The sequence below is a fragment of the Coturnix japonica genome, chromosome 5, assembly GCF_054131305.1.
Source record: "Coturnix japonica strain WE chromosome 5, WE-NBRP24, whole genome shotgun sequence".
Taxonomy (NCBI): Eukaryota; Metazoa; Chordata; class Aves; order Galliformes; family Phasianidae; genus Coturnix; species Coturnix japonica.
In genome coordinates, this window is record NC_140667.1 from 40,607,090 (window position 1) to 40,634,074 (window position 26,985).

General features: G+C 34.8%; 2 protein-coding genes across 2 annotated transcripts in view; one reads left to right on the forward strand and one right to left on the reverse strand.

The window, feature by feature from the left end:
* Window positions 1-19,244, forward strand: part of FLRT2 (fibronectin leucine rich transmembrane protein 2) — a 61,761-nt gene extending 42,517 nt beyond the window's left edge. The window contains exon 2 of the mRNA XM_085549318.1: window positions 11,426-19,244. Coding sequence (XP_085405444.1) covers window positions 11,850-13,838 — 1,989 coding nt within the window. The 5' untranslated portion in view covers window positions 11,426-11,849 and the 3' untranslated portion in view covers window positions 13,839-19,244. The remainder of the gene's footprint in view (window positions 1-11,425) is intronic.
* A 5,714-nt stretch (window positions 19,245-24,958) lies between these two features.
* LOC146760774 (uncharacterized) overlaps window positions 24,959-26,985 on the reverse strand; it is a 69,672-nt gene continuing 67,645 nt past the window's right edge. Inside the window, exon 4 of the mRNA XM_085549826.1 lies at window positions 24,959-25,146. Coding sequence (XP_085405952.1) covers window positions 24,959-25,146 — 188 coding nt within the window. The remainder of the gene's footprint in view (window positions 25,147-26,985) is intronic.

Here is a 26,985-nt window from a genome sequence, read left to right on the forward strand (position 1 = left end):
TTTCTTTCTTTCTTTCTTTCTTTCTTTCTTTCTTTCTTTCTTCCTTCCTTTCTTTCTTTCTTCCTTTCTTCCTTTCTTCCTTTCTTCCTTTCTTCCTTTCTTCCTTTCTTCCTTTCTTCCTTTCTTCCTTTCTTCCTTTCTTCCTTTCTTCCTTTCTTCCTTTCTTCCTTTCTTCCTTTCTTCCTTTCTTCCTTTCTTCCTTTCTTCCTTCCTTCCTTCCTTTCTTCCTTTCTTCCTTTCTTCCTTTCTTTCTTTCTTTCTTTCTTTCTTTCTTTCTTTCTTTCTTTCTTTCTTTCTTTCTTTCTTTCTTTCTTTCTTTCTTTCTTTCTTTCTTTCTTTCTTTCTTTCTTTCTTTCTTTCTTTCTTTCTTTCTTTCTTTCTTTCTTTCTTCTTTCTTTCTTTCTTTTTTTTTTTTTCCCCAATTAATCCTTCTGTCTCTTCCTTGAGTCACTTCCTAGATTCATATCAGATGTCTAGTTTTGTGTAAGCACAAAATACTACTAATAATACTTCTGTGATACCTTGCAGTAATGACTAGGTTGAGCAGTAGCACAAGGAGACATCGATAAGGAGCCTGTTTGCCTGAAATGCTTTGGCATATGTCAGATGGAATTTGCTTTTGGTCTGCAGCCCAGCTCCAGGCTTCTGTACCTCTTTGGACCCACTTAAAAGCTATTAAGAGAGTTTAAGTGGTGCACAAGTGTCTTTGTTGGCTGTCTGCACAAAGCTAAAGATCACCCACTGAGAAGCATTAATGGGAGAGGACTCTTCTTTTTGCTCTTCTGCTGGTAGGTGTCATTTTTAAGGCCTGTTCACAGTTTTTATCTCACTTATCCAACTGCATACAGACCTCAAAGGCAAAGGGGAGAACTCAAAAACCAAAGCTGACTGGCTTTCACTGCTTTCTGCTAACTTTCTCAGGCTTTGAAATTCCTAAGTAACATAAGACCAGGAGAACTGTTTAAACAGTTCTTAGAGCATCTACTAGGAAAATATAATGACAGAAAAATTAGGACAGAATACCAGAGTTTCTTCTACTGTGAACTTCTTCTTCATAAACACATACAAATGGCAGACTTTTTCTGATTACTCAGTACATTCTGGAGAAAATTAGTTGCTTACTGGTAGATGTCTTTATCCTGTTTCCTCTCTGCAGTTAGAGAACTTGTGATGTTGTATAGCATGTAAAACATTCACACAGAATATTCTATTCTGCAGTCACCATGGTGAGGCAGAAAATAACTGGTTGGGACAGCACATTTCCAGCTTCTGGAAATAAGGTGTCTACACAGCTCTGCTTTGTCTTTGTGCATCCTTTGTGTGTGCAGGATCTCTGCTCCGTCAAGGAGTATAGCAGGAGGAAGACTGAAAAATGACTTTATTCAGATACAAATATCATTTCTGCTTATTTGCCTTTTCTTCCAAAGGAACTGAACTGCTGTTAGAAGTTAAGGGCAGCTATTAGTTTCTTGGATGATGTAAACTGCTGCAGCCAGTGTTTAAACATGTAATTTTTTCTCCTTCATCCTGCAGGAGCAGTGCTCTTGACACCCGACACTGTCTTTATTTGTTACTTTGTTATTCCTAAAGACCTCTCGTGATCTTGTGGTTTTAATTCAAAGACTTGGAATCATAAAGTCGGAAATGTCAATTTACTCTTTTGAGCTTGCACTTATATTTTTAAGCAAAACTTAAGCTGCCCTGTGTTTCATCTGTACAGTTCATTTCAGCCTCTCTTTCTCAACTAACTTTCATGTTAAATGGGAATATTTAATGATTGCCTCAGAAGTGTAGTGTAGTACGCTTTCGCAAGAGAGCCAAACCAGGGAAAAGTGCCAAAAAATATCTGCTCTCTGCTAGAATCAAGATTTGTATTCACAGACTCAGTGCACTGAATTATTTTATCCAACTACCTATCATATTTTCTTTGTCCTTCTATGCCTCCCATGCTTACCTTCTCAGAATATATGCTCAGCCATCAATATTGAAATGGAAAATAGGGCCCTATCATGGAAAACAGGGAGTATCCTACAGAGTTAGCAGAAATCTGAATGAAAGAAAGAAAACAAACAAACAAACAACAACAACAACAAAACCCTAAATGACAAAGAAGCAAATTTAAAAGAAAATTTTTAAGTGGATTGAATCCTTGGTAAACTATTTTGTTCTAATGCTTCTGTCTGTCTTTCTCTCTGTACACTAATGTAAATTATTACTTTTATCAACATGTAGGTGAACAGTGGATTTTAAGAAAATGCCGTTTCTTTCTGGGTACTTCTGTACTGCTAGAAAACAGCTACTGCTATAGCTATACTGATTTGTATTGCTGATCTTTTGTATATATTTTAAATTCTGATTATATGTAAAAGCACAATGTGTTTCCTATACAAAATGCTCTAGAGACATTCTTGGAGTAGTGAGAATATTACACTTGCTTCACCTTAGCATGCAGAAAATTGTATTGCTGAAAAAAGATAACAATCCCAGGTCCCCAGACCCTTGTCAGGCACTGTCGATGCTAAGATACTGTGCAGTTGATGAATATTTCAGCTATTTAGCTGAATAGCTATTTCAGAGGCTTAATTGTATGTTCTTTATCCATTTTTTTTATATATTTTTTTTCCTTTTCCTATTAACTAGCTATCTGATGGCAAAGATTTTAAATTTTGTTTAATAACCTGCTGTTTGTGTATTACATTGTCTATGTCCTGTGAGCAAGATCTACTCTCTATCTGGGGACAGTACATTCAGTGGTTAAATGACTACACCATACACATGACAGGTTCTCTTCAGTGTTCAGAAGCAATTAGAGTGCAGGCAACTTTATTATTTTTAATAGCTCATTAAGAGAGTTTATGAAGTACTTCTTAGTACTCTGAATGCCAGTAGCATGCAAAGCAATGGGAGGGGGAAGGAGAAATCTTCTGATTTTGTTGGAAGGGTGTACATACAACACATCTTTATTTATATTATGGCATATAGGGGGGTTGAGTGCAGATCATAAGATATGGCAGCCCATGCTCATTTTCCTAAGATTGAATGAATAGTACCCACAAGTCAGTGTAACACCACACACGGTCTCATGAATGATGTAGAACCATGCAATGCATGTAAAATGTGTCAAGATGTTATCTCCACAGAAGCAATGTTTAGTCACTTAGGTCACTAAAAGCAGCTTTTTCAAATCATCCAAAGATGTTTTGCCAGGCTGACCACATATCTCTAGATAAAAGCAAACTTTTTGCTTTACAGTGTAGAATAATTTATAGGTAGGGACCAATTTGCTTGCAAAGAAACAGCAGGTTGCCTTCATTTCTTCTTAGTAAAAAATGCATTATGCTAAACACAGTACAGAATGTTTGTGTTACAAAAGAGGAATTATTTAAAATTAGTTTAGTATTATTAGAGGTTCTGTTGTTGCTGTTGTTATTCTTTTAACATACGTTTAAAAAATGCTTTTGTCACAGAAAGCTATAAGCCCTCTGGCAAAGGATCAAGAAAGCAAACAAGCAATTTCTTTCTTTTCTCTTGACCGTGCCAAGTAAAGCTGTCCAGAGGCAGATAATTCCACAGCTTTCATGATTTTAAATGTACTTTATGAATGCTTTCTTGAAATGAAATTTTGTCAAAGCTTACCTTTTGGAATAAAGGTCAAATTTTTGCTCTTCCTCACTGTTTTTTTTTTTCTGCTCTCTCACTCTGGTCATAAGTGATCAGAAAGCACTGGACCTCAGACACATTTCTTATTGAAAATGTAATCAAAACCGAGAAATCTCTATGAAACATTCTGTGTTTCAGTGAAATCGTATACTTTAATGAAAATGCATTTTGTGAAATGTTCCAGATAGCTCCTCATGTAAGATTCTTTTCATCTATGATTTTCAACTTTCTCAATCCAACTTTATATCATCACATAATACATTGCTGAGTTTATGGAGTACTAGATGAGATTCATCAAAACTATTTCACCAAAGATATAAGATCAGGTCTTTGGAGACAAAAGACTAAGGAATTAATTCTCCACTGAAGTAAATCAGTTGTTCTCACTTTTTAACAGGTTTGTCAAGTTTTGAACAGAGCAGCATTAGCCTGGTGAAAAACTAGAAAAGACCTTAGGGGAAGGTTAATAGAGACATCAATAGCACTTTTCTAGTACTTGTAAAATTCTACTTAATATGACTTCTGGAGGTGATCATATGTTCCTCTTTGCCTACTAGAGTTAAAATATCATGATAGTTGCCATTGGGATTAAATTTTCAACAAGCAGCTATTTTATAATGAATGCATAGATACTTCCTCCCAAGCGTATGCTTAGGTTATCAGTGACTTTTGAACTACCTTAATGTCCTAAAACCCCCAAAATCTCATGTTAGCTAAAAAGCTGGTGTTCTGCACATTTTTTCTCCTTTATGTTTTATGATGAAGTCCTACATGTCTGTGATGGCAAAGGTTTTGTTTTGATATGCTGTTTGAGTCTTCATTAACTTTTCCTCTGATAGCTACAGCTGGCTGAAATAACTGTTTCTGATGATTCTTACATTAGAATTCAGAACTCTAGAGGCAATTTTCCATTTCTAGAACTCCCCTTCTGGTTCTGCCGGAAGCTGAAACATTTAATAGCAGAAATCTGTGTAAGATTAATCCATGCAGACAGACATTCAGATTAGACTACGTGATACAACAAACTGAAAGATAAATTTGAATGGATAGCACCACAGTGTCTTCTTGCAATAGAAAGTGTACTTTCTTTGATATTTACTATTAGATGTTCTATAGCACTTAATTTCTGAAATAGAAATTGATTATTATTATTATTATTTCCAAATACAGTCATATACTCTGATTTCACTGATTATGAAAAAGATTGTATTGATCAATAGGGCATCTGTTCACACAAGCAGAGACTGAATGGAAATACAGATGTTTCAGGGCTCAGAGGCTATAGTTGCTGTTATTTAATTGTCACAGGCAATACAGTCTTGACAACATTACACAAGATCCATTTTTGTGAATAATGTTCTTCTCTCACAGATAAATAACTAGTGAATTAAACACAGGAACAACAATACATTACTCTAGGCAGGAAGCAATCTTCATGTCTGAACTTATGCACATATATCCATTTGTCCACTAGTAGACAAGTCCACTAAATTGAGTCAGACATGGCACAGTAAAGGGTCTGATGGAATGAAGGGCAACCTTGACTTGAAGCCTTTAGATATGGATCTTGCAGGTACTTCAGTTTTTTCCTTCCTGGTACAGAGTGACCACTCCAGGTGGTCCAGTAGCTTGCTCTCTATTTTGACCTCCTCATTTCTGTGCAACAATTGCGCTCTGTAGTACTTCTAGGCAAAGAACAAGCCTGAACTATAAAGCAAAGAAAATTCTAACTTGGAACAATGCTCAATATTAGAACACATAAATAATAATTTTCCCAGAATGCTATAAAGATCAAATGATTATCAGTCATGCAGCAGAGAGGCTGTCAAGCTAACTATCTAGTGGTAATCCTAAAACTGGCTCCTACTCAGTAAAAAAGTATAACATTCATTCATATATATTCACTCCTACTAGTCAAGAGAAATTGTATTGCTTAGAGGTGGGAATGGAAAAACAGGAAGGTAAAAGTTTCATATTTAAACTTTTTTGTTTTGTTGGTTTTGGTTTTGATTTTTGTTTGTTTGTTTTTGTTTTTGTTGTTTTCAGTGAACAGAGAGGAGAGTTTTCTGATGTTTTAGCTTTATTTCCTGGAGGACAGGAATTGGGATCTGTCAGATTTCTGTTCACTGGCTAGAACCATTATTTGATTCACATTTCCAAATGTATAACGCTTGTTGCTCATAATGTCACGTCTTTGAAAATATGACTTCTTGAAGCCCGCATCCTTCTGAAAAATATGTCTGCTTAATAATCTGCAAAGGTAGTAATGACTTACTCTGCCAAAATCTGTCCATATGGACTTCATTGTGTTTTCAACTGTGTGCAGAGACACTTCTTTCCAGTACTGGCTACTGACCACTATCCTGATAACAATATTCACTTAAGGAGAAGAGAGCCCGAGAGAGGATTTCTTGTCTTGTTCTTCACCTCTTTTTCTTCCTCCTTACCTCTTCTTCTTACATTGTGCACACTCCTAAAGGTGAGACAGCCACAGCATCAAGCATGCAAAAAGGTTTCCTGTAAAAGTACTTCTGTTTCTCAAGAAATAATGCCATTTTCTCTGTGCCTGTGATGAAGACATTATAGCTTGATATTAAGGACTTTCAAAACCAAGTAACTCCTAGAGAATCATACACGGTAAACCTACACTTTTGGCTCCTACTCAGTAAAAAAGTATAATATTCATTCATATATATATGCAAGCTCTACTTATATAGAAAAAAAAAGACATTTGTCAGGTATTATTATGCAATTATTTTTGTTGCCAAGTGATAGAAATACAGAACATCTTTCTGAAGTGCTGGGTTCCTGAGAAATTGAATTATATTTGTTTTCTGAGTGTTATTTGATTCCAGACATAATAGCCTTGCACTTAACTGTGTAAGATAATTATGCAGAGTAAGATTATGACTTGATTTTGACCTTGATCTGTGGAAAAGCAAAGAAAATGGCTTTGTACTGAATAGTATTCACAGTCTGGTAGTAGTGAAAAGAGTAAGCTATCGTCTGGTTTTGGTTTTACTTGCTTTTTGATGTATGTCAATTTTTGACATTCAAGTTTGGCTTGCTAATTTATTTATTTGTGGCATTCAGGTTCAGATAAATGGATAAGCTGCTAGGCAAATAATGCTATGTGGTTGGATTATCAGAAAAAATATCCAGGTCCCTAGGAACTGCTTTTAATTATTTTTAGGATTCTGTGAAGGATGGTATAGTTAACATTCTTATTTTTTACTCCTTCTAAAAAATTAATAGCGTTTGTGTACAACATGAAGACAGACAACCTTGTTTCAGGAACACAGCAAGACTCCTGTGTTTGTAACACAGGACTGTAAGTATATATATGCAGATTGAATTCCACAAGCTATTCATCCTCCTTGATTCCTGTGCTTGTTTTCTCCTCCCTGAACCTCAGAAGGTTCTGAGGCAGCCACAGAGACTTGAGTACTGCATCTGGGACTGCATGAAAGGTGGTGAAGGTTGCCCTTTGGCTATTTGGAAGATTTTTTATACACTGTAGACCCAGCCATCAAAGCAGGACTGTTGAGCAAGATAGGAAAGATATCTATAAAATACCTGCTAGTGAGATGTTAGTTTTTATTCCTATATTATACAGGTTTGTAACTTGGAAGCATTTTCTGTTATATATATTAATTACTGAAATGCAAATATATATTGAAGCTAAATTGCATGGCCTATGCAAAGCAAGATGACTGAAGCCTGAAATTATGCGGATGCTCCTCAGCAGTGATGGGGATTCTTAAAAAACCTTCACCATTCCAAATTCCAGCCAGATGTTTCAGCCTTTTTAATAACTTTAATCAAAGTTTTTGAAAGTATCAGTTACAAATTAGAACAGAAGAAAATTTGATTTTTTTATACAACACTCTAAGGTAGATGTTAATTATGCCAAAAGAGAATTTTAATAAAGCAGTTTTGAGAAGACAATGAGACAAAAACATTTATCAAAAATTTTTAAGACGTAAAAGGGAACATTTTCATTGATGTCAGGAACTCAGGCCACTAAGCCAAATTTTCATACATGGCCACCTAAAACGTGTACATATGCTCTCATTTATTTCAGTATGCTTCACTCAAGTTCTATATTTCATTTCTTAAATCCTAACAGGAATTAATATTCTGGTTGCAGTAAGACAGGAAATGTCCTAGAAACTTCGAAGACATGTCCTTTGCTCCAAGGAGGATACAGTGGGAAATAATAGATATTGAGTGTATATGATAAAGAAATGGAAACAAAAATGATGAAGATGATGATGAGCAGAGGTGTTATTACTTGTTCGTTTAAAAAAAATAAATCAAGTTAACCACAATGTATTCTTTTACCCTTATCCTCTCTACCCAGCTTGGTTTTTAGAATTTGCTGTCTTCACACTAATTTTGCCGCTGCAAATAAGCGATTTCTTTATGGAAAGACTCAGTTAAGGTCTTATAAGTACTGAAAATAGAGATTTTTCTTCAGAAAGCCAACATTACAGAGATAGGGAGAAAGCACAGTTATTCTACCTGTTCTCAGCACTGATGATTAGCAAAAGACAACTTTTCCAGCTTTCTGGAATTAGCCCTAGATGTTTTTTGTTCCAGGAATTCCATTTTCAAATCAAGAGTGTTGCTCAAATCTGATATTCTTGGCATATTTGGGATGAAAAATTCTAACACAGGGACATAACTCAATTTGCGTTTGGATTCTTGAGGTGAAATATTCTGCTCTTGCAACTGTTGCAACCACCAATTATTATTAAATAGTTGAGTACTGAAGTAAAGTCTTACCAAAATAATTTATTTAAACACATTCAGTTGTATATTTTCTTCCTTACTGCTTCCCTCTGTTAAACCACAGTCAACTCTGAAGTCATAAATATCTTATTAGATTAGTCCTTGTGCTCTTGCTTAATACAATCAGCAGTAGCTGCCTGAATGACAATGCATATTTTCTGTACTATGAGTTTTATAGTCTCAGCGTACTAGTTACTAGTATGCTTGTTGGAATTTAGGATAGTGGCATTAATAAAAGGACCCCTTTTCACAGAATCATAGAATCACTGAAGTTGGAAAAGACCACTAAGATATGTTGTCCAAACATCCACGTACCACCAATATCGTCCACTAACCCATGTTTCTTGTGGTGAGGGGCCCAAAACTGAACACACTACTTGAGGTACAGGCTGAGTCCAGTGGGATGATCACCTCCTTGGTCCTTCTGGTCCTGCTTGATTCACTATTTCTGATACATGTTAGGATGCCATTGGCCTTCTTGGCCACCTGGACAGACTGTTGGCTCATGTTCAGCTGAGTGTCACGCAAATCATAGAATCATAGAATCTGTAGAGTTGGAAGGAACCTTCAGGGGTCATCTATTCCAAATCCCAGCACCAGTAGTGTATTCAACTGGCATCAGCAGTGTAGGGCAAGCTAACATTCATCAGGAATGTTTTAAAAGATTTCTGAGTGCAAAATCATTGTAACCATAAAAAGGATTGGAATTTCAGAGTGTCACCTTCGAAAATGCTGTTTTTCAGTTACCATCCAGTCAGAATTCTTTTAATACCTGATTGGAAGCACTGCATGACTTGACCCAATTTACTAAATTTTTTACTTAAATCTTTTATTTAGATGCAGTATTTACCAAGCAGAGAGCTACTTTAGGCAGAGTCTTAGAGTAAGGTAAATGTATAGGTACATATTAATACAACATTCTCACCTCAGGAGATCCCCCATGTATCAGGAGCTGCAGCTGGCTGTGACTGCATGCCCTCAACTTGGCTTTCTATCATAGCTGAGTGTCAGAAAAGCCTATTCAACAATCATATTTGCGATCAAAACAAAACTAAATATAATGTATTGTTCTTGTGGGAGGTGCAAATTGTCTCTGATGACAGAAAGGGGGTGAGAGAACCATTATTATTCTGTGCAGTCCCACGCATCTCAGAGGAGGCTCTTCTGCACATTCCTTCTTATTTTAAAAAGACAATGTCAGGACAGATCAGAGAAGTATGATCTAGGTGGGAGACAGGACATATAAGAGTCAGATAAACCGTCACACCTAGGATCATATTAATCCTGCTACAGAATCACAAGTTCTCGTGTGATTAAAAAGAAAACTCTACATCAAAATGTGCCTCTGAGAAATAAATCTTTGAATAGTGGTGTAGATAATCTTACATTTCAAGAAAAGGACAACATGCATTATGGTGCATTTACTATTTGAAGACATAATGGTGAATTAGAGGGCTTTTCAGGGCCTTGGTTTTTATCTGTCTCGAGCTGTTCTTGACATGAGGTTGATATCTAATGATACTCCAAATAGGAATGGTAATCTAAAAATGCAAGATTGCAGGGATAAAAGATTTTGACTCCAAAAGAGATTTTCTGAACTTACAGTCCCATGGTAGTGTTTCGGACATGTTATAAACTGTACAACTGTACAACTGTGACAGAAAGACAACCTTTCATGTACTACTGAATTACATTTCTTTCACGTCTGAAAAAAATGGGTGATGCTTAGTCTGTTTAAATAATGAAAAAAATGAATTTTAAAGATGATTTCTATTCAACTTAATTCACAGCCAGTGAACTTTGAGTTTAATAAAAAAATCTGGGAAATTATTTTGTTCATGTAATTACAGTGGAAGACACTGAGCTCTACAATACTTATTTATATCCTCTATTTTGGGTTATAAAACACATATCTTATATTTCATGATTTTATACATAGTTATACATATTTGTACATATAGTAAAACAAGGAATTCTTTACTATAGCATGCAATGCAGTATCTTCCTTTGCATGCTTTAAAGTATTGAAATTTTTGATAAGTGACCTGAAGAAGATTTGTTAAAAGTATTCTTAAAAGCTGTAAATATAAGTTCATTTACACTAGAACTAACAATTTTTTAATGAAGAAATTCACCAGCTACTATGTAGCAGAATTAAAAGAAGTATCTCTATGGTTCCAAAGAAGGTGTTCTCTAGGAAAACTGTTGTTTTCTGAGCTGATATCATAAAACAATAACTGAGCAGATGTGAGCCAGTTTCATTTAGTGAAATGCTCATTTTGAAGTCTGTTGACAGCACAGTTTACATAAGTAACAATATCGAGATGATAGCTTTAACAAATATATGCCTTACGGCAGAGTATCTTGTACTTGTAGATTACCATATTTTAAGAAGACTCCCCTCATACATAGCTAATTTACTGTATGGAAGGTGCAGTAATCTGGCATTGTACATTAAAACTGAAGGAGAAAATATGTGAGGGCGTTATGTAAATGGTAGCAGAACATTCCAGATTCTGATAGAAAATAAAAAAATGCAGAGTGTGTTTAAATAGTGTGGCCTAGATCCCAGTCCATCAAGCCTCAATAAATAGGGCTCATTGGAGTTCTGTAAAATAAAAAAGTAAAGTTAAGGGAAAAAAAAGTAAAATCTTTAAGTATTAGCATTTAAAGTTCAGTGAGAAGGCAAAGACTGGAGATAGATACAATATGCAAGCAGAAGTGATGGATCTAGCCTTCAGTGAAGTCACTGAAAGTCTTTCAGTCATTGCAGTGACTTCGAATCTATTTCAAGACCATTTAATAGTAGTATTAAGTTAATATTTAATACTAATGCCTTTTTTTTTTTTTTTTTTTTTTTTAATAACAGAAGGCCATGAAGAGCACAGCCTAATAATAGTCTTCCAAAAGGCCTGATCTTTCCTATTAAACATTTCATGGTATTCATTTTTTTTCTTCTTTTATTCAACAGGCAGGCCAGATCCAGCTGATAGCTGTTATAAGGACTTTGCTGACTTCGGAAAGCTGAGCATCAACAGACTTCAGTGAAAGGAGATACTATCACTCCAAGCAACATGTACACAGACAGCGTTTGGCAGCTTTAAATTAACTGGTTGCTTACGTATAAGGACGCGGCTATTGGTTCTTTTGGCACACATGGAGGAAAGCAACAAGATTTGTAACCCTGGCTAATAGGACTGTGGCTTTCTTATCAAAAGTAGGAGGTGGGCCAATTGTAAAAGGATTATTTTATATTTAGCCTGAAGGACTTTATCTCTGCTTGAACACTGGACATAAACTGAAGCCAATTTTAATGACCTGAGATTTTGCTACTAGTCCTTTATTATTGTTATCAGTTCTTTAACAATTTGATACTTTATTTCTTTAAATTGGAAATGGGTTCCTGGACTAGAATGTGGCCCTCAGACTGGGCTGTTCTCTTGAAATCATGGCTTATCTTTTCCCTGGGGCTCTACATGCAGGTCTCCAAAACTTTGGCCTGTCCAAAAGTGTGCCGCTGTGACCGAAACTTTGTCTACTGTAATGAGCGAAGCTTGACCTCAGTGCCTCTTGGGATACCAGAGGGTGTAACTGTCCTCTACCTCCATAATAACCAAATTAATAATGCTGGATTTCCTGCAGAGTTGCACAATGTCCAGTCTGTGCACACAGTCTATCTGTATGGCAACCAATTGGATGAATTCCCAATGAACCTGCCCAAAAATGTCAGGGTTCTCCACTTGCAGGAAAACAACATTCAGACAATTTCTCGGGCTGCTCTTGCTCAGCTCTTGAAACTGGAAGAACTGCACCTTGATGACAACTCCATCTCCACTGTTGGAGTTGAGGATGGGGCATTCCGGGAAGCCATCAGCCTCAAGCTTCTGTTCTTGTCCAAGAATCACTTAAGCAGTGTACCAGTAGGCCTTCCAGTGGACTTACAAGAACTTCGAGTAGATGAAAACCGAATTGCTGTCATTTCAGACTTGGCCTTCCAGAATCTTACAAGTTTGGAGCGTCTGATTCTGGATGGCAATCTGCTTACTAATAAAGGCATAGCTGAAGGCACCTTTAGCCACCTCTCCAAGCTCAAGGAATTCTCTATAGTGCGTAATTCACTGACGTATCCTCCTTCTGATCTTCCAGGTACACATCTGCTAAGGCTGTACTTGCAAGACAACCAGATAACCCATATACCACTTACAGCCTTCTCAAATCTTCACAAACTGGAACGTCTTGATATTTCCAACAATCAGCTTCGTATGTTGGTAAAGGGTGTATTTGATGATCTCCACAACCTGAGACAACTCACTGTAAGGAATAATCCCTGGTTGTGTGACTGCAGTATTAAGTGGGTCACTGAATGGCTCAAGTTTATTCCCTCTTCCATCAATGTACGGGGTTTTATGTGTCAGGGACCAGAGCAGGTCCGAGGTATGGCAGTCAGGGAGCTTAATATGAATATGCTGTCATGCCCCACCACCACCCCTGGTCTGTCACTTATCATCACCCCAGTCCCGGCTACAGCCAAGCCAACTACATTAGTTCCCTCCTCATCAGTTCCTCCCCCAAGTACTAAGTATAGTCCTCTGACTCCTATCATAGTCACACTCCCCACTGTGCCTGACAGGGAAGACAGAGAAAGGGTAACACCTCCTATATCTGAACGAATTCAACTCTCTATCCATTTTGTGAATGATACTTGCATCCAGGTTAACTGGATATCTCTTTTTACCGTGATGGCATATAAACTCACATGGGTTAAAATGGGCCATAGTCTGGTAGGAGGAATTGTTCAGGAACGAATAGTTAGTGGTGAGAAACAGCACTTAAGCTTGGTAAATCTGGAGCCCAAATCCACCTATCGGATTTGCTTGGTTCCTCTGGATACTTATAATAATTACCGAACTGGAGAAGACACTGTCTGTTCAGAAGCCACAACAAAGGCTTCGTTTTCAAACAATGGCAGCAACATCCCTTCCAGCCATGAGCAGACAACTTCTCAGAACCTGGGCTCCCCATTTCTGCTTGCAGGTTTAATTGGGGGTGCAGTGATATTTGTGCTCGTGGTCCTGCTCAGCATTTTTTGCTGGCACATGCACAAAAAGGGGCGTTACACCTCCCAGAAGTGGAAATACAATCGGGGCCGTCGGAAAGATGACTACTGTGAGGCAGGGACCAAGAAGGACAACTCCATCCTGGAAATGACGGAAACCAGCTTCCAGATTGTGTCCTTAAATAATGATCAACTCCTTAAAGGAGATTTCAGACTGCAGCCCATTTATACCCCAAATGGGGGCATTAACTACACAGACTGCCACATCCCCAACAACATACGATACTGCAATAGCAATGTCTCAGACCTGGAGCACTGTCATACGTGATAGTGAGGGGAGATGGGGGTGTCAAGGACAAAGAGAAAAAACTCTAGAAAAAGTAACCCTCACAACAATGAAAAAATTACATTTGATAAATGTTACGCAGATGCATTTATGCATTTGAATACTCTGTAATTTATACGGTGTACTATATAATGGGATTTAAAAAGTGCTATCTTTTCTATTTCAAGTCAATTGCAAATGGTTTTGTAACTCTTTGCTTTTTAAATCTTAAAAAAATATTGCTAAGTACTGTACAGGGTTGTACAATAAGAACCCAGTGTCATGGCAAAGGAAAGAATGGTTCATTCTTCAAACATTAACCACTTTGCTGTCGAAGCTGTCTGAGGGATGTAAGTTCCTAGGTGTCCTGTAATACAGGAAAATAAGTGCATATTAAAGCAGGGTTACTAGGAACAGCCTAAAGCAATTCAGATAAAATGGGTGAAACCCGTTTGGCTCAAATCCAGCATCTGCTGTTGAGCTTCAAACAATTTAAAATATTTCTGTTCCCCTTTGTCAGTTCTGTATTTCCTACCTCCAACTCAAAGCTGGAGTTCTGACTGCTACCAAAAAGGCTACTTCTTATTTGATTATTTTTCCCCTAAATACATGGAAAGGTAGACAGAACTCAGTGTCAAACTTGAAGTGACCTTGATTCCTATTTGCAAAAGCTATTCTGAAAACGTCCCCCAGTGCCCTGCATTTTTATGTTAGAAATGGTTCCTGCCTTTCATTATGATTAAGAAGCTCCAAGAATTCTTTGACCCTTCTCAGTGGGAGATGAAGGTTATCAGTATGTAACAGATAGTTGTCATTAGATAGCACCTCTCCTTAACAGAGCAGCATTTGTTGACACAGCATGTTCAGGTAAAACCTGAACAAGGGAAATTCTAAGTGCTCCCAGCTCTGTGGTGTTCGTGTAGAATTTACTATCTAAAAGTGGAAATTGCTGAAAACATATTGCAAAACATAATGCCAATGGACAGGTTTCCATTGGCTTTTATGGTTCAAGCTCTGTTTGATTTAGCAGTTTGAGTTACATACAGCGTGAAGTAAAAAAAAGATAAAAACAATCAACAAAAGAAAAATAAGCATGGAAGATCTTCTTTTAATTTTTTTTTAATTTTATTATTTTTTTTTTTTTTACATTAACTTATTACTGGAAAGTCTTCTGGGCCTGTTGTGAACTGAAATATGTACAGCAGGGAAAATCATGAATAAATTCAGGGTTTGTTTTTTTTTTTTGTTTTGTTTTGTTTTTTTCCATTCAGGTGAACAGAGATGGATATTAATTGAGGAATTTTGAGAGCACAAGTACACTGCTTCTCCAAAGTTCCCTTTTTTTATCTTAAGATTTTTAAATTTTTCACAATGATCTGCGTTTGAATATCAGCAGGTGGAATTGGAATTTGTTCCTTTGTTCCCTCCAATTCTTTAGCTGGAATCACTTCTGAGTGATGCATTATGTGAAGCATTATGCTTGTATGAAAATTACGATGCTGCTCTCAAAATTAGACTGTGTTCCAACAACTGCAACTCCACTGATTCTATGACTGCCAAGAACTCTGGATTTCTTGCCAATTCAGTGGTGGAATTTAATTCTTTTTTTTTTTTTTTCCTTTTTTTTTCTTTTTTTTGTTTTTGTTTTTGTTTTTGTTTTGTTTTGTTTCGTTTTTTAAGTTACTTACTTTCTCCTGAACTTGGGGACAAGGAAAAGTTCACAGAAAGGAGAAGAAAGAGAAGCAAATTTTTAGTTGTTTTTTTTAATGGAGCAGGGAACAAAAGAGATTTTTTTTATTTATTTATTTTTTTTTTTGCAGTGACTATCTAGGGACAAAGAAGTGAATCAGAAGTAAAAGCTGGAGCACTTTTACTGTTTATGTTGGGAAAGAGGATTTTAATCCTTTCTGTTGCTCATTTCAGTCAGCCTGTTCCTGCAACCCAGCAGTCTATGAGTGTGCATTTTCTCAAATTCAAGTTGCATGATAACATTCATTTTCTGCAAATGCAAAATGAATCCAGTTATGACTGATGGCAAAGTACAATCATTATATAAGGAACTGCATCCTCACCCTCACACCTTTTATAACTGCAGTTTGAAATTCCACTCTATATTCTGTATATTTGTTATTTTCCTCAGCTATAACAGGTATTTTAGGCAACCTGTGTGGCTACTGTAATAGTAAAGTCACTGAAATTTTGCTGAATAAAAGGCTGCCATATGATTTCAAATGGTGTAATTCCAGATAGAAATTATCTATGCAAAGTCTTTTCTCTGTGACCTGTTTGCTCAAGATTATGATGAGAAGGTTGATACTTTCGGTTTGCTTAATATGTTTTAGCTGCCAAAACCCAAAAGACAAGCAGCAAATAGTTGTGCTTCTTCACGCTTCCATTGCATGATGGACATGTAAGAGTTTCAGATTAAGTAGAGACTGAGATTCATATTGGGTGTGGATGTAGCATATAATTTCACTGAAATAACAAGCTGTATGTTTGATTTCTAAAGGCATTTTTTGAATGTATGCACATGCTAGCTTTTCATACTTCAGTTATTCATGCTAGAGGAATCCTTATCCTCCTTTTTGAACATCTTCTGTTACAGGCCACAGGATACCATAGCTAGGCGCCTTACTTGTAGCAAATTTCTTATTCAGGGAATTCAGCTTTCCTCTAAGTGAAAGATCACAAGCCCAAAATGAAAACAACAAATGTGATTACAGTTCTAATAAGATAGAAATTGAAGACATTCATAAAATCTGTGGTTTGATCCCAGGTGATGAAATGTACATTTATGTGGGCAGAGTATAACTGGCTCACCTAGATAAAAAATCAAAGTAATTTTGAAGATAGTATAGTTTAAGTTTCTTTTCTGTGTGAAAAAGAAAATATATATTGATAAGGGATACTGACAAAGATTCTTTTCACTAAGTTCACTTCAGAAAAAAAATGAGAAATCTACTTACAACAAAATTCAAGGATAGCCATGGGAGAACTACCTAAGTAAATTCACAACTGTAGTCTTAAAAGTAAAATACACTAAAAATTAAACAAAACAATAACAAAACAAACAAACAAAAAAGCATACATTGAATTTGAAGAGTGTTCCTTCCTACTGTAAGGCCTCATTTTTTATCATCTGCATAAAAATATTGATGAGTTTTCATTATATTTGGGAAAATAACAAAAAGTCATTTTTGTGGTCAATGATCTTCTGGAGATATAAAGTTTAATATCAGTAGCCGTCTCCCTTGGGCTTATGAAAATGGAGCCATCCTCACTTTATAGAAATGTTTGACTACAGATGCTAGTTAAGGGAACTGTAGAGCAAAAATCCCAAGTGTGTGCACATATAACTCATTAGGAACTCAAAAGTGATGAATTCTTGATCCTTATTTGCAATTGTTCATTGAATGTGGGAAGAAATGAATGGTTACAGACAATATCTCACACATCGTCCATTGTAAACTGCTAATAACTGGCCTAGGTGTACAGATAAGATTGATGAGAGGTATTAAAAAAAAAAAAAAAGTGAAATTATGTTAAAGTGGTATCACAGCACAACTTTGTTCAGTGTTACAGTTCCTTTGGAAGATTTATTTATTTACAAACTTGTTTTCATAGATTCTGTCATTATAACAAATGTTCCTTGCATGTAGCTTGTTAGCAAAAAACAAAACAAAACAAAAAAAACCAAAAACCCATCTGATGAATGCATGGATTTTTCGTTAAAATGTTTTTACTGGAAACACTATTATGGAATTTTTTTTCAAATTTTCATAAGAATATTTAGACACTGGTTTACTTTTGACTTCAAATATTAACAATTTTTCTTGTAAGCCAATAAAGAAATACAGTGAATGTGATGCTAAAAGAAAAATTAAATAGCTTATGCTATTTTCTGCTAGAGTAGTTCAACTATATTTTTTATCTAAATCACTTTCTCTTTTTAAGAGAGAAAATTTCTTCCTTTAAGAAAAGTATTGAAAATAACTTTATGCACATTATATTGTTAAGAAGCTAAGGGTCTACATAAGGCACTTTATTGATGATATTGAAAGGAAAGTTGTCTCAGATTTTGACAGTGAAGTGGTTAATTTGCATAGTACTTCTATGGTACTTCTTCACCATAAATGATAACACGGATATATTAATGTTATTATTATTATTTTTTTTTTCATTAGAGCATGAGAATAATGGTTTTACTCAGTGGGAAAGCAAACAAACAAACAACAAAAAACAAAAAAGAAATGGGTGCTGAATTCAGGCATTACTGGCTTTAAGCCTCATTAAATAATGCCTGGTACTCTCTTCCAAACATAGAGATTATACTAGGAAGCTGATGATCACTCCTCTGAACTCCACTGAAATGGGCACTCTGTCTCAAATGATTATATGGGCAGTATCAAACTATTTGACATTAAAATTAAGTACAGCATGGAATGCCTTGCTGGTAGTCCTTTCTTAGAACACTGGCTCATATTCCTTCTGAAAAACTAGTCCAAAAGTGATCTGACAAGCTTTTATCATACTGGGACTATGTAAAAATTGTGCCCAATGACAACTGACTGCCAATCCTCTCAGAAACAAGCCACTAAATAAATTTTTATGATCACTTGGTCCCAGAAGATGATCTTTCAAAAAAACTGATTTTAACTGAGACATGCATACATGTTCTGTTCTGTATTTGGTATATTTTCAATCTTTAACATGGAAAATTAGATGATTTGAAGTCTGCATTATCTGTTTTCTGCAATATGCCATGTTGCACGCATTGTTAACTTCAAAACCTCGCTATACACTATATATTATCTTGTTGACATATTCAGTAAAAAGTTATTTGAAAACAATAGCATCAATCCTGCTCTATTTATATGAACAAGTTGATTAAAATAAGAATGTGAACATTTGAAAGGGAAAATACAAAGACAAAAATTCTGTTCTTTCATTCCTGAATTATTTTCCAAATGTTTTACTGTATGCCCATGCTCTTCACATGGTAATACTTTTGTCTTCTGTCAAAGAGTTAAATCATTTGTTACTTCCATTTCTCAGATTTAATGGTTATAGGGTTATAGAGTTATCTCATTTTGATATGCATATAAGAAATCAATGTAAAGAACAGCTTGTAATTCAGTATTTGCAATTATTGGATGAAGTTAAGCAACTATACACATCTATAACAAGTACCTACCTACATGTGGAAGCTAGGACGCATTATATGCGTAGTCATTCGATAAATGCACTTGACATTCATCCTTGACAGTCTTAAACCTGTGTTTTACCTATTTATTCTTTCCTTGAAATGAAATGTGATTTCCTTTCCAATTCTCCCTTCAAAACTTTTCTTGAATTTTCAGAATTTTTCAGACATAAGCCTTAATAAATTGTTGTATAACTTCAACCTAATACATTTGACAATATATACAGCGTGGATAAAGATATGTTTCAGGTACATGGTAAAGAGTAATTACATATACAATAACTAAATTTTGACTTAGCCAGAACCTGAAATATGGAACATTACAAGTTGAGTCGCTTTAGAGTTTAGGAATGTAATATTGATAGATACCAAATTTCCTCTGTGAATTATCTCATTCTCTGTCTTAACCCTGAAAGACAAGGAAAACTACCAATACCTGCTGTACAATTTGTTTGCATGTACACCACCTCCTCCATCACTCACTACACTTCCTGAACTTGGTATTTCCTCTGAGTTAGACTGGTACCTCAGTTATCTTTTCTTACCATGGGAAGGCAGAGAATAGAAGTAACAGAAATATATAAGCACTGGTGGCCATTTAGGTATTCTGTAAAAAAAAAAGAAAAGAAAAGAAAAGAAAAGAAAAGAAAAGAAAAGAAAAGAAAAGAAAAGAAAAGAAAAGAAAAGAAAAGAAAAGAAAAGAAAAGAAAAGAAAAGAATTAAAGAAAAAAGAAAAAAAATGGATCACCATTTTCAAGCAATGATTTTGTTTTCCCTTATTTAAAAGGAAAAAAAAAAAAAAGAAGAAGAAAAGGCAGAAAACAAAAACCCAAACAACAACAAAAAACCCACTGACTGCCTCATCAGTTAATATTTTCTTGTAAGATCACTTATTTGAGCTTACAAATTTATTGTGGTTTCGTTCCAAGTGTTTTCCCGTGGATTTAGCCTTAAGGAACTCTGAAAGTAAGTACAAGGAAAAGTATTTTTCAACAATTTTCAGTTAAGATTTTTCAATATTTCAATTTAAAATTGTTCTATATAAGAACAGGAATGGCACCATAAGAAAAGATTGTGTTTAGTCACAAAATAATGAAATATTTTTGTTCCACTTGAAGCTCCACTGTCAATGAAGGATCAAATTAAGAACCACTAAGATAATTTTACTACATAAGTAGAAATGTGGTGACAATTTAACAATAATTTTCAGTCTTAAAAAATCCGGAACACATAGTGACATACTGGCTCTATTGATTTCAGTTATAATCCAAATATTTACAGGAGTAAAACATATGTCAGAAAGATTACTAAAAACACCTGGTATGATAATGTTACACTAAGTAGTGTCCTCATATGAAATAACCAAGTAAAACAGTAGGACTACACTTTATAAACTTGATGTCCATTTTGAAAAGGTGGTGGTGCAATGAAATGCAAATACTTCACAGAAACTGAGGTAAGATAATAAAACAGAGCAACAATGTTCATTCTGATACAGAAAATACAAGCTTTTATAATTCACAAAATGATCAAGGCAAGAAGGTTTTTACATAAAAGTATGCATATTTCCTGCTTAGAACTCCATACATTGGATAACATATGTAACTGCAAAAATGCATGCATGAATTTGCATTGAAAATTTTATTCATTAAAAGTTTGTATTATAGATACAGTTAGGGGCATCTTGTGTAGGGCAAGAACAGTCTTGACCCTGTGCACTGCGTCTGTTCAAATGTAGAAAGCAGACAGAAGAATGAAAGTCATGCTGATTACACTATACTGTTTTTCTAAGTGTAAAATACCTTGAAAAACTAAGATGCATAAACTGTTACGGAAAATCCAACTCAAACTGGTGTGTTTACAGCTTTGACATTCTCTGCGAAAAAGCAAGATGTCTCTGATGAATAATAGTCCAAGTCCTAAAGTGAATGTGACTATTCTTGAAAAGCACAACTGCCAGAAATATACAATGAAAATGTTGTATTTTTCAGCTGAAAGAATATTTTAACTCTTACAATTTTTTGAGCAGGTAATCACACACATAATGGAATTCTTTTTGATAGGTATTTGAAGAATATATTTAAAGAACAAAATGAAATAATTTTTATACTTTAAAACAAATTTCTGATAAAGGAAAAACCTTATTTTCTCTGAAGATGACTTACAATAGTAATGATGTTCAGAAAACAGCGATATTCCTCTTTATTGACATTTTTTTGGATTTAAGAAAAGACTCAAATGCCCTTAAATGTAATTTTATATTTCCTCTGTAATTTTTCAGGCTTTTCAGATAAGATCCTCTTCTAATAAATATACAACATTCCAAAACAGTTAAATCCTCAGAAATGCCTACAGCCCCTTTAAATGAATAGATTCAAGAAAATGCAATAAAATTCCAATTTACAGGAAATTCATAATGCTTTCTCAAAACTTCAATAGTATTTGAAAAGATGACTAACAAACTAGAATAGCTTTATATTTCTAATTACAAGGCCTTCCAAATTTATAACCCACTCACCTGAATTTAAAGCCTTGTCTTGGCCTTAAAGTCACATGATTTAAATGACAGTCTTGAAAGGCTCTCGTATGTGTTCACAAACTGGTTTGTGCATTTACAGCTCAGAAACCAACGTGTAATACATTGTTCTCTGACTTGCAATACAAATGTTAAGAATTTTACTGATTAAAGAAACATGTTAAGAAGAATTGAGTTGTTGTAAAGTCAAATACTGGAGTACATGTTAATGCAAATGTAATTTCTTCAAGCAGAGCATTAGTGTTTCTTTGTAGGTAAGGGCTGCAGAAAAAAATACATGCACATTAACTTTATTGTTTATAAAAAAAAATAAAAATTAAAAACCTCACAAATACTAGCCACTACTCTTAGCTGCCTAAAAGCTTGTATGACTTGGAAAAGTAAATACATGGAGAAAGGGAAGATATTTCAAATTATCATAGTAATTCTAATAATATGTTATTGAGTACTTAAAAAAATCTTAAAGGTATTAAAGCTTTTCTTATTAAAAATCCCTCTTAAGCATGCATTTTATTTGTTATTCACAAACAGTAAGTCCATGCAGATTTTCACTTATATTTGAATTGTGTATCTTGAAGACAATCATTTATTTTTTGCCTGATTACAGGGAGTAATAATACCAGGTTCGTGGTATTCTCAGATCTAATTGGTAGTGATATTTATTTGGAGGTCTCTCCATGCACTGAAATACTTTGTCATCTATGAAAATTTTGTGTTGTTGTCTACTGTCTTTATGTGATATCTGCTTTCATGGCAAATTTATAGTTAACTATAATTATATATCTTCTGCTTTGGTTTTGGCATTCTTCTGTACAATTCAAAATTAAGAACAAGTAGAAAATGAAATAGAGTCATTAGATCAAGTAAAATAGATTTCTGTTAACATTATAGCAACAAACTTTCTAGTAGAAGAATTAAAATGTAAGAAGATCAAGTTAAGCAAAAAAATTTAAAAGATTTTTTCAATAAATTTTATGTTAAATTCATTATTTTTCAACATTTTGTCACAGCTAGGAAGTTTTGCTCTGAAATCTGAGTAATCTAGGATTTGTGGCTATAGGCATTTTATGTTATAGGTTCAGATATTACAGTCTTGTACCAGTAACTGCCCAAAGAGAATGGGGCCATTATTTCCTCCACCTCACTCAGATACAACAGATTGACTTCTGAGTTGTCATCTAGTTCACATAAATGTCTCTCAGAAAACTAAGTGTCTTGAAAAGGAAGGAAATAACTGGACTCTTGTCATTTTTCCTTGCTGACTCAAGAAGTTGACATAGTGGAGCTGGAGTATTTCACGAGAGGATGCAGGAAATTACAGATCCTCTTCAACATTATGCAGGACCTTTGTTTTGCACAGGTCCCCATGAAGGTACCTTTACTTAATCCTCTTGGAGTCCTGTAACAGAGGGCTTAACAAAGCAGGGAAGGATCTGAGTTTCCCCCACTTTTTTTTTTGTTTTTTGTGTTTTGTTTTTTGTTTTTGAAGTCTTTTAATTATCATTTTGTAAAAGTTCTGGATTCAGACTATAAAATACACAGAGGTTACAACCCTTAAACTTCCCTCGTCTTAGTGTCATTTTTTGCTATACCATATTAACTTTTTTTCTAGCATGATTGGCTTAGAGGGTAGATTACTGCTTACTGACTCACAAGATAAGAACATTTAAAACTGTTTGTTTTTAAGACTTAAAAAAGAAGAAAAAGGAAAAGAAAAAAAAAAAGCTGTTTTTCAATTGACTGCAATTTCGGGATTTGCTCATTGTCTTACAACTGCAATATTTATCACTCAACATTTTTACATGTATGTTAAAATATGCACACAAACATACATATAAGCATACTATTTTACATATTATTTAGGTACACAGACATAAACATAAAAACATACACACATATGCTATGTATATCTGTAGAAGTACAAATTGCTTTATGTTAAGCCCTGTACTGATCTTTTGTTCTAGATTTGTGCCTCATTTCTGTTTCACTTAAGCTCCTTAGAGAAAGCAAAGAGGTAGAATATCCTGAATTCCTTTTCTGTTTTTTTGTTTTGTTTTGTTTTGTATAAAGAACTGTTTTGTTGGTGAGAGTATCTTTTCAATAATGTATGTGCTTTGGTAGTATGTGCACTAAAACTTGAATAATACAAAGAAGATTAACACAGCTTCTGTAAGGGATACTTTGCACTTTCTGAAAAATACTTTCATGAAGCACAGCTGAGAAATCAGTTTATAGCAGGAGTGTGTGGCTGTTGAACTTCAGACAGAGAAGAATGTAGGAAAAGACAGCGTATTACACATAGTATTGCATATATACTTTTAAATCTTTCATATTCAAACATAGAAAAGTATACGAAATGCTGATTTTCCTAGAACTTATTTTTTAGCTAGAGTTCACCCCTGCCAGTAAATGAAAGTATATGTGAGTAAAAAAATTCCTTCTAAATCTTATATTTTCTGTACTGGTCTACTCTGAGCATCAGAGCTAATGCAATATTTGTGAAGAAAAAACAAAACAAAACAAACAAACAGACAAAAAGGAAATAAGAGGAAAGAAATAGGATTTAAAGTCTAAAACTGTGTATTTACAAAATGCATTTTGAATAAATACATTTCCAAACATAAAAATTTGGTTCAAATCTGGGGTATTTAGATACAGTTTTACAAATATACAAAAGATCTGTATCTGAGAAACATTTTCAACTAGTGGGATTTTATTAGATTAGCCAATTATTTAAAGGTCTGAAGTAACAGACTACTGATTATTTTATGTCTAGATTGAGAAGATAAAATATTGGATACTTACATTTTCCAACCCTTTATTTCCTAAATTAGAATTACTCTTTTTTTTTTTTTTTTTTTTCCCCTCCTGCTAATACCAGTGTCTGCATATTTTTCAAAACAACAAACAAGAAAGATCAAAACAGACATTTCTCTGCCTCTTTATGCAAGGTAAATTGTTTAGAAAGAAATTCCTGCATGTCCCAGTAGTTCAACAGTATTTTGTCAAGAGACATGATTTTTCAGTTTCAAAGGCTGATCTTAATTTGAAATTATAGAGAAATGGACTGCCAGATGAGCACTTCTACTGCATTGATTGCAAAAATTGACAGACACTCATCTGGGTTTTGCTGAAGAATGGGATTGAAATAACTGTCGAAAAAAGAAAAGTTATGAGTAGAACACTAGCAGCATTACCCTGTTGAGTACAGAGTAGTACAAACCTGGATAACGTGGATATCCTTGTGTTCAAATTTATTGCTTGTTTTCTAATATTTGTATTTTCTAATGAACATTATGACCCTCACAACTTGATTCACAAAGTGTTTCCAGCAATTGTTTAAAAAACTTGAGTTTCAGAAACATTCCACTTTAGAAAGGTGTGTTAGTCATGATAAATTCCAGTCCTTTTGTTTAAGGGCTGCTCCCAGCCCTGACAGATCTTTGGTAATGCTGTCTTGGATTTGCTTGCAGGCTTTTTCCTTTCATGTTTCCTGCTTGAATGCCCTGACTGGAGCAGATCACGGGGAGTGTATGTCATATTTTTCCATTTACAGGTTCTTCTCAGTGCAGCTGTGCAAGAGGAGAGAGAAAAAGTGTCTGATCATTTCAGTCCTCTTATGGTGACCCCAGAGCAGTGTGCAGGCAGCCCAATGTGCACAGCAAATGCAGAGCACTAAGGCAGGTGCTGAGAAAGGGAAGGGTTACAACATGATGGATCATAAGGGTGTCTGACACCTCTGCTCCGTATCATACTACTTGCCTTGTGTCTCTGCAGCCTTCAATTTGACACATGCATATCAGCATATGGATCACTACTGAGTGACCTGAAATATGTTTACAAGCCCTTTGGGCAATGTGAACGACACAGATGGGATTTAAATGTGGTTTATGAGGTTAGCTCTGTATTCTTCAGTTTCTGTTCACAAACTACATGCATTACATGGATTACATGCATTACATGTAGTTTGTAGGATCATAAATAAAACAGACAAAAGCCAAAGCTTTTGGAATTTGTAAAGGAATCAGAGTTAATGACTAAGTCTACCTAGCTTTTGGAATTTGTAAAGGAATCAGAGTTAATGACTAAGTCTACCTTTACATATTATGCAATAATTCATATTAATATTTTTATTAGAAAATCCACATTCTCTAAGAATACTTGAATTTATGTATTTTTAATAAAGATCAGGATTGCATGAGAGTTTGAAAGGGATAGCATGGTCTGTGGATCACATTACTGAATTCTTGAGGGATTTCAACAGATTCACAAGCTCTGGACTGAATCCTGAATGTAGAAGCATATCTATAACCAAAAATATGATAACTCCATTGTCAGATTAGAAAAACTTACTTATGTGAAAAGCCATCAAATTCAGTTATGGTTTCTTCTGCAAAATATCTCTAAAGTTCTAACCTTCAGTGTTGGCTAGTGCATATAAAATAGAAATTCTGACATCAAAATGCTAATGACCGAAGTCTGCATGCCTGCTTATTCTTGCCTATAAGGGGTAAATGATGTATTATTTATTGACCTGCTTCACATAAGCACTATATAAAAGGTAGGCATTTTCATTAAATCACCTTATATGGCTGTATGATCTGTACTGAAAACCATGAGATTAATCTAGAGGCATTTTAGGAGATAAGATTCTAGTTTACCACTTTAGCAAAGAGATTTCTTTAACCTAATACATGTACTCCATAGGATCTCAGTAAAGATATACAAGCTGCAGTGGAATTGTATAATTACAATATTGTAAATTCTGCTTAAAATGGTTGTGTACAGAATGAAAACAACAATTACATGTGAAGCCAGTAGATCATTATTAGTATAATTGAAATCCTAACTGTCTAAGTGAAGAGAGAGAGAAAGTAAGGATTAAAAAGAAAAGGATACCATTATACAATCTCACCCTCCCAAAAATAAAACCCCAAAACTCCAAACCAACTGAGCCAAACCTGAACATCCTCAATAATAATATAGCTAGAATTGTTGCAGACAATTCCTAAGCGACTATCCACTCTTCTGGTGTTAGGCACATCTTTCTATTGTCTTTCAAGACCCTTCTGTGTGCTGGGATATTATACAGCAAATCATCTGGACCCCAAATCTTTCACAGTGAGAACTATGGTATTACTGTTTATTTTTCTCCTTCACATTAGGATCTTCTGGTGTCACTTTAGTATGCTTATATTTTTTACCATGTTTTTTCTGATTCTGCAAGTTACATTACATCCAAATTCACTACCTACAAGTACCTTTTGATTCTCCTGAAAACAATGTTGTCCATGTTTGCATTTCTTTAACTGACCATTGATGAATTATTTATAGCTACAGTCTCTCCAGTGCCAACCTGTGACCCATCTCTTACCATGTATGCCTTTCACAGATTCATAGAATCACAGGAT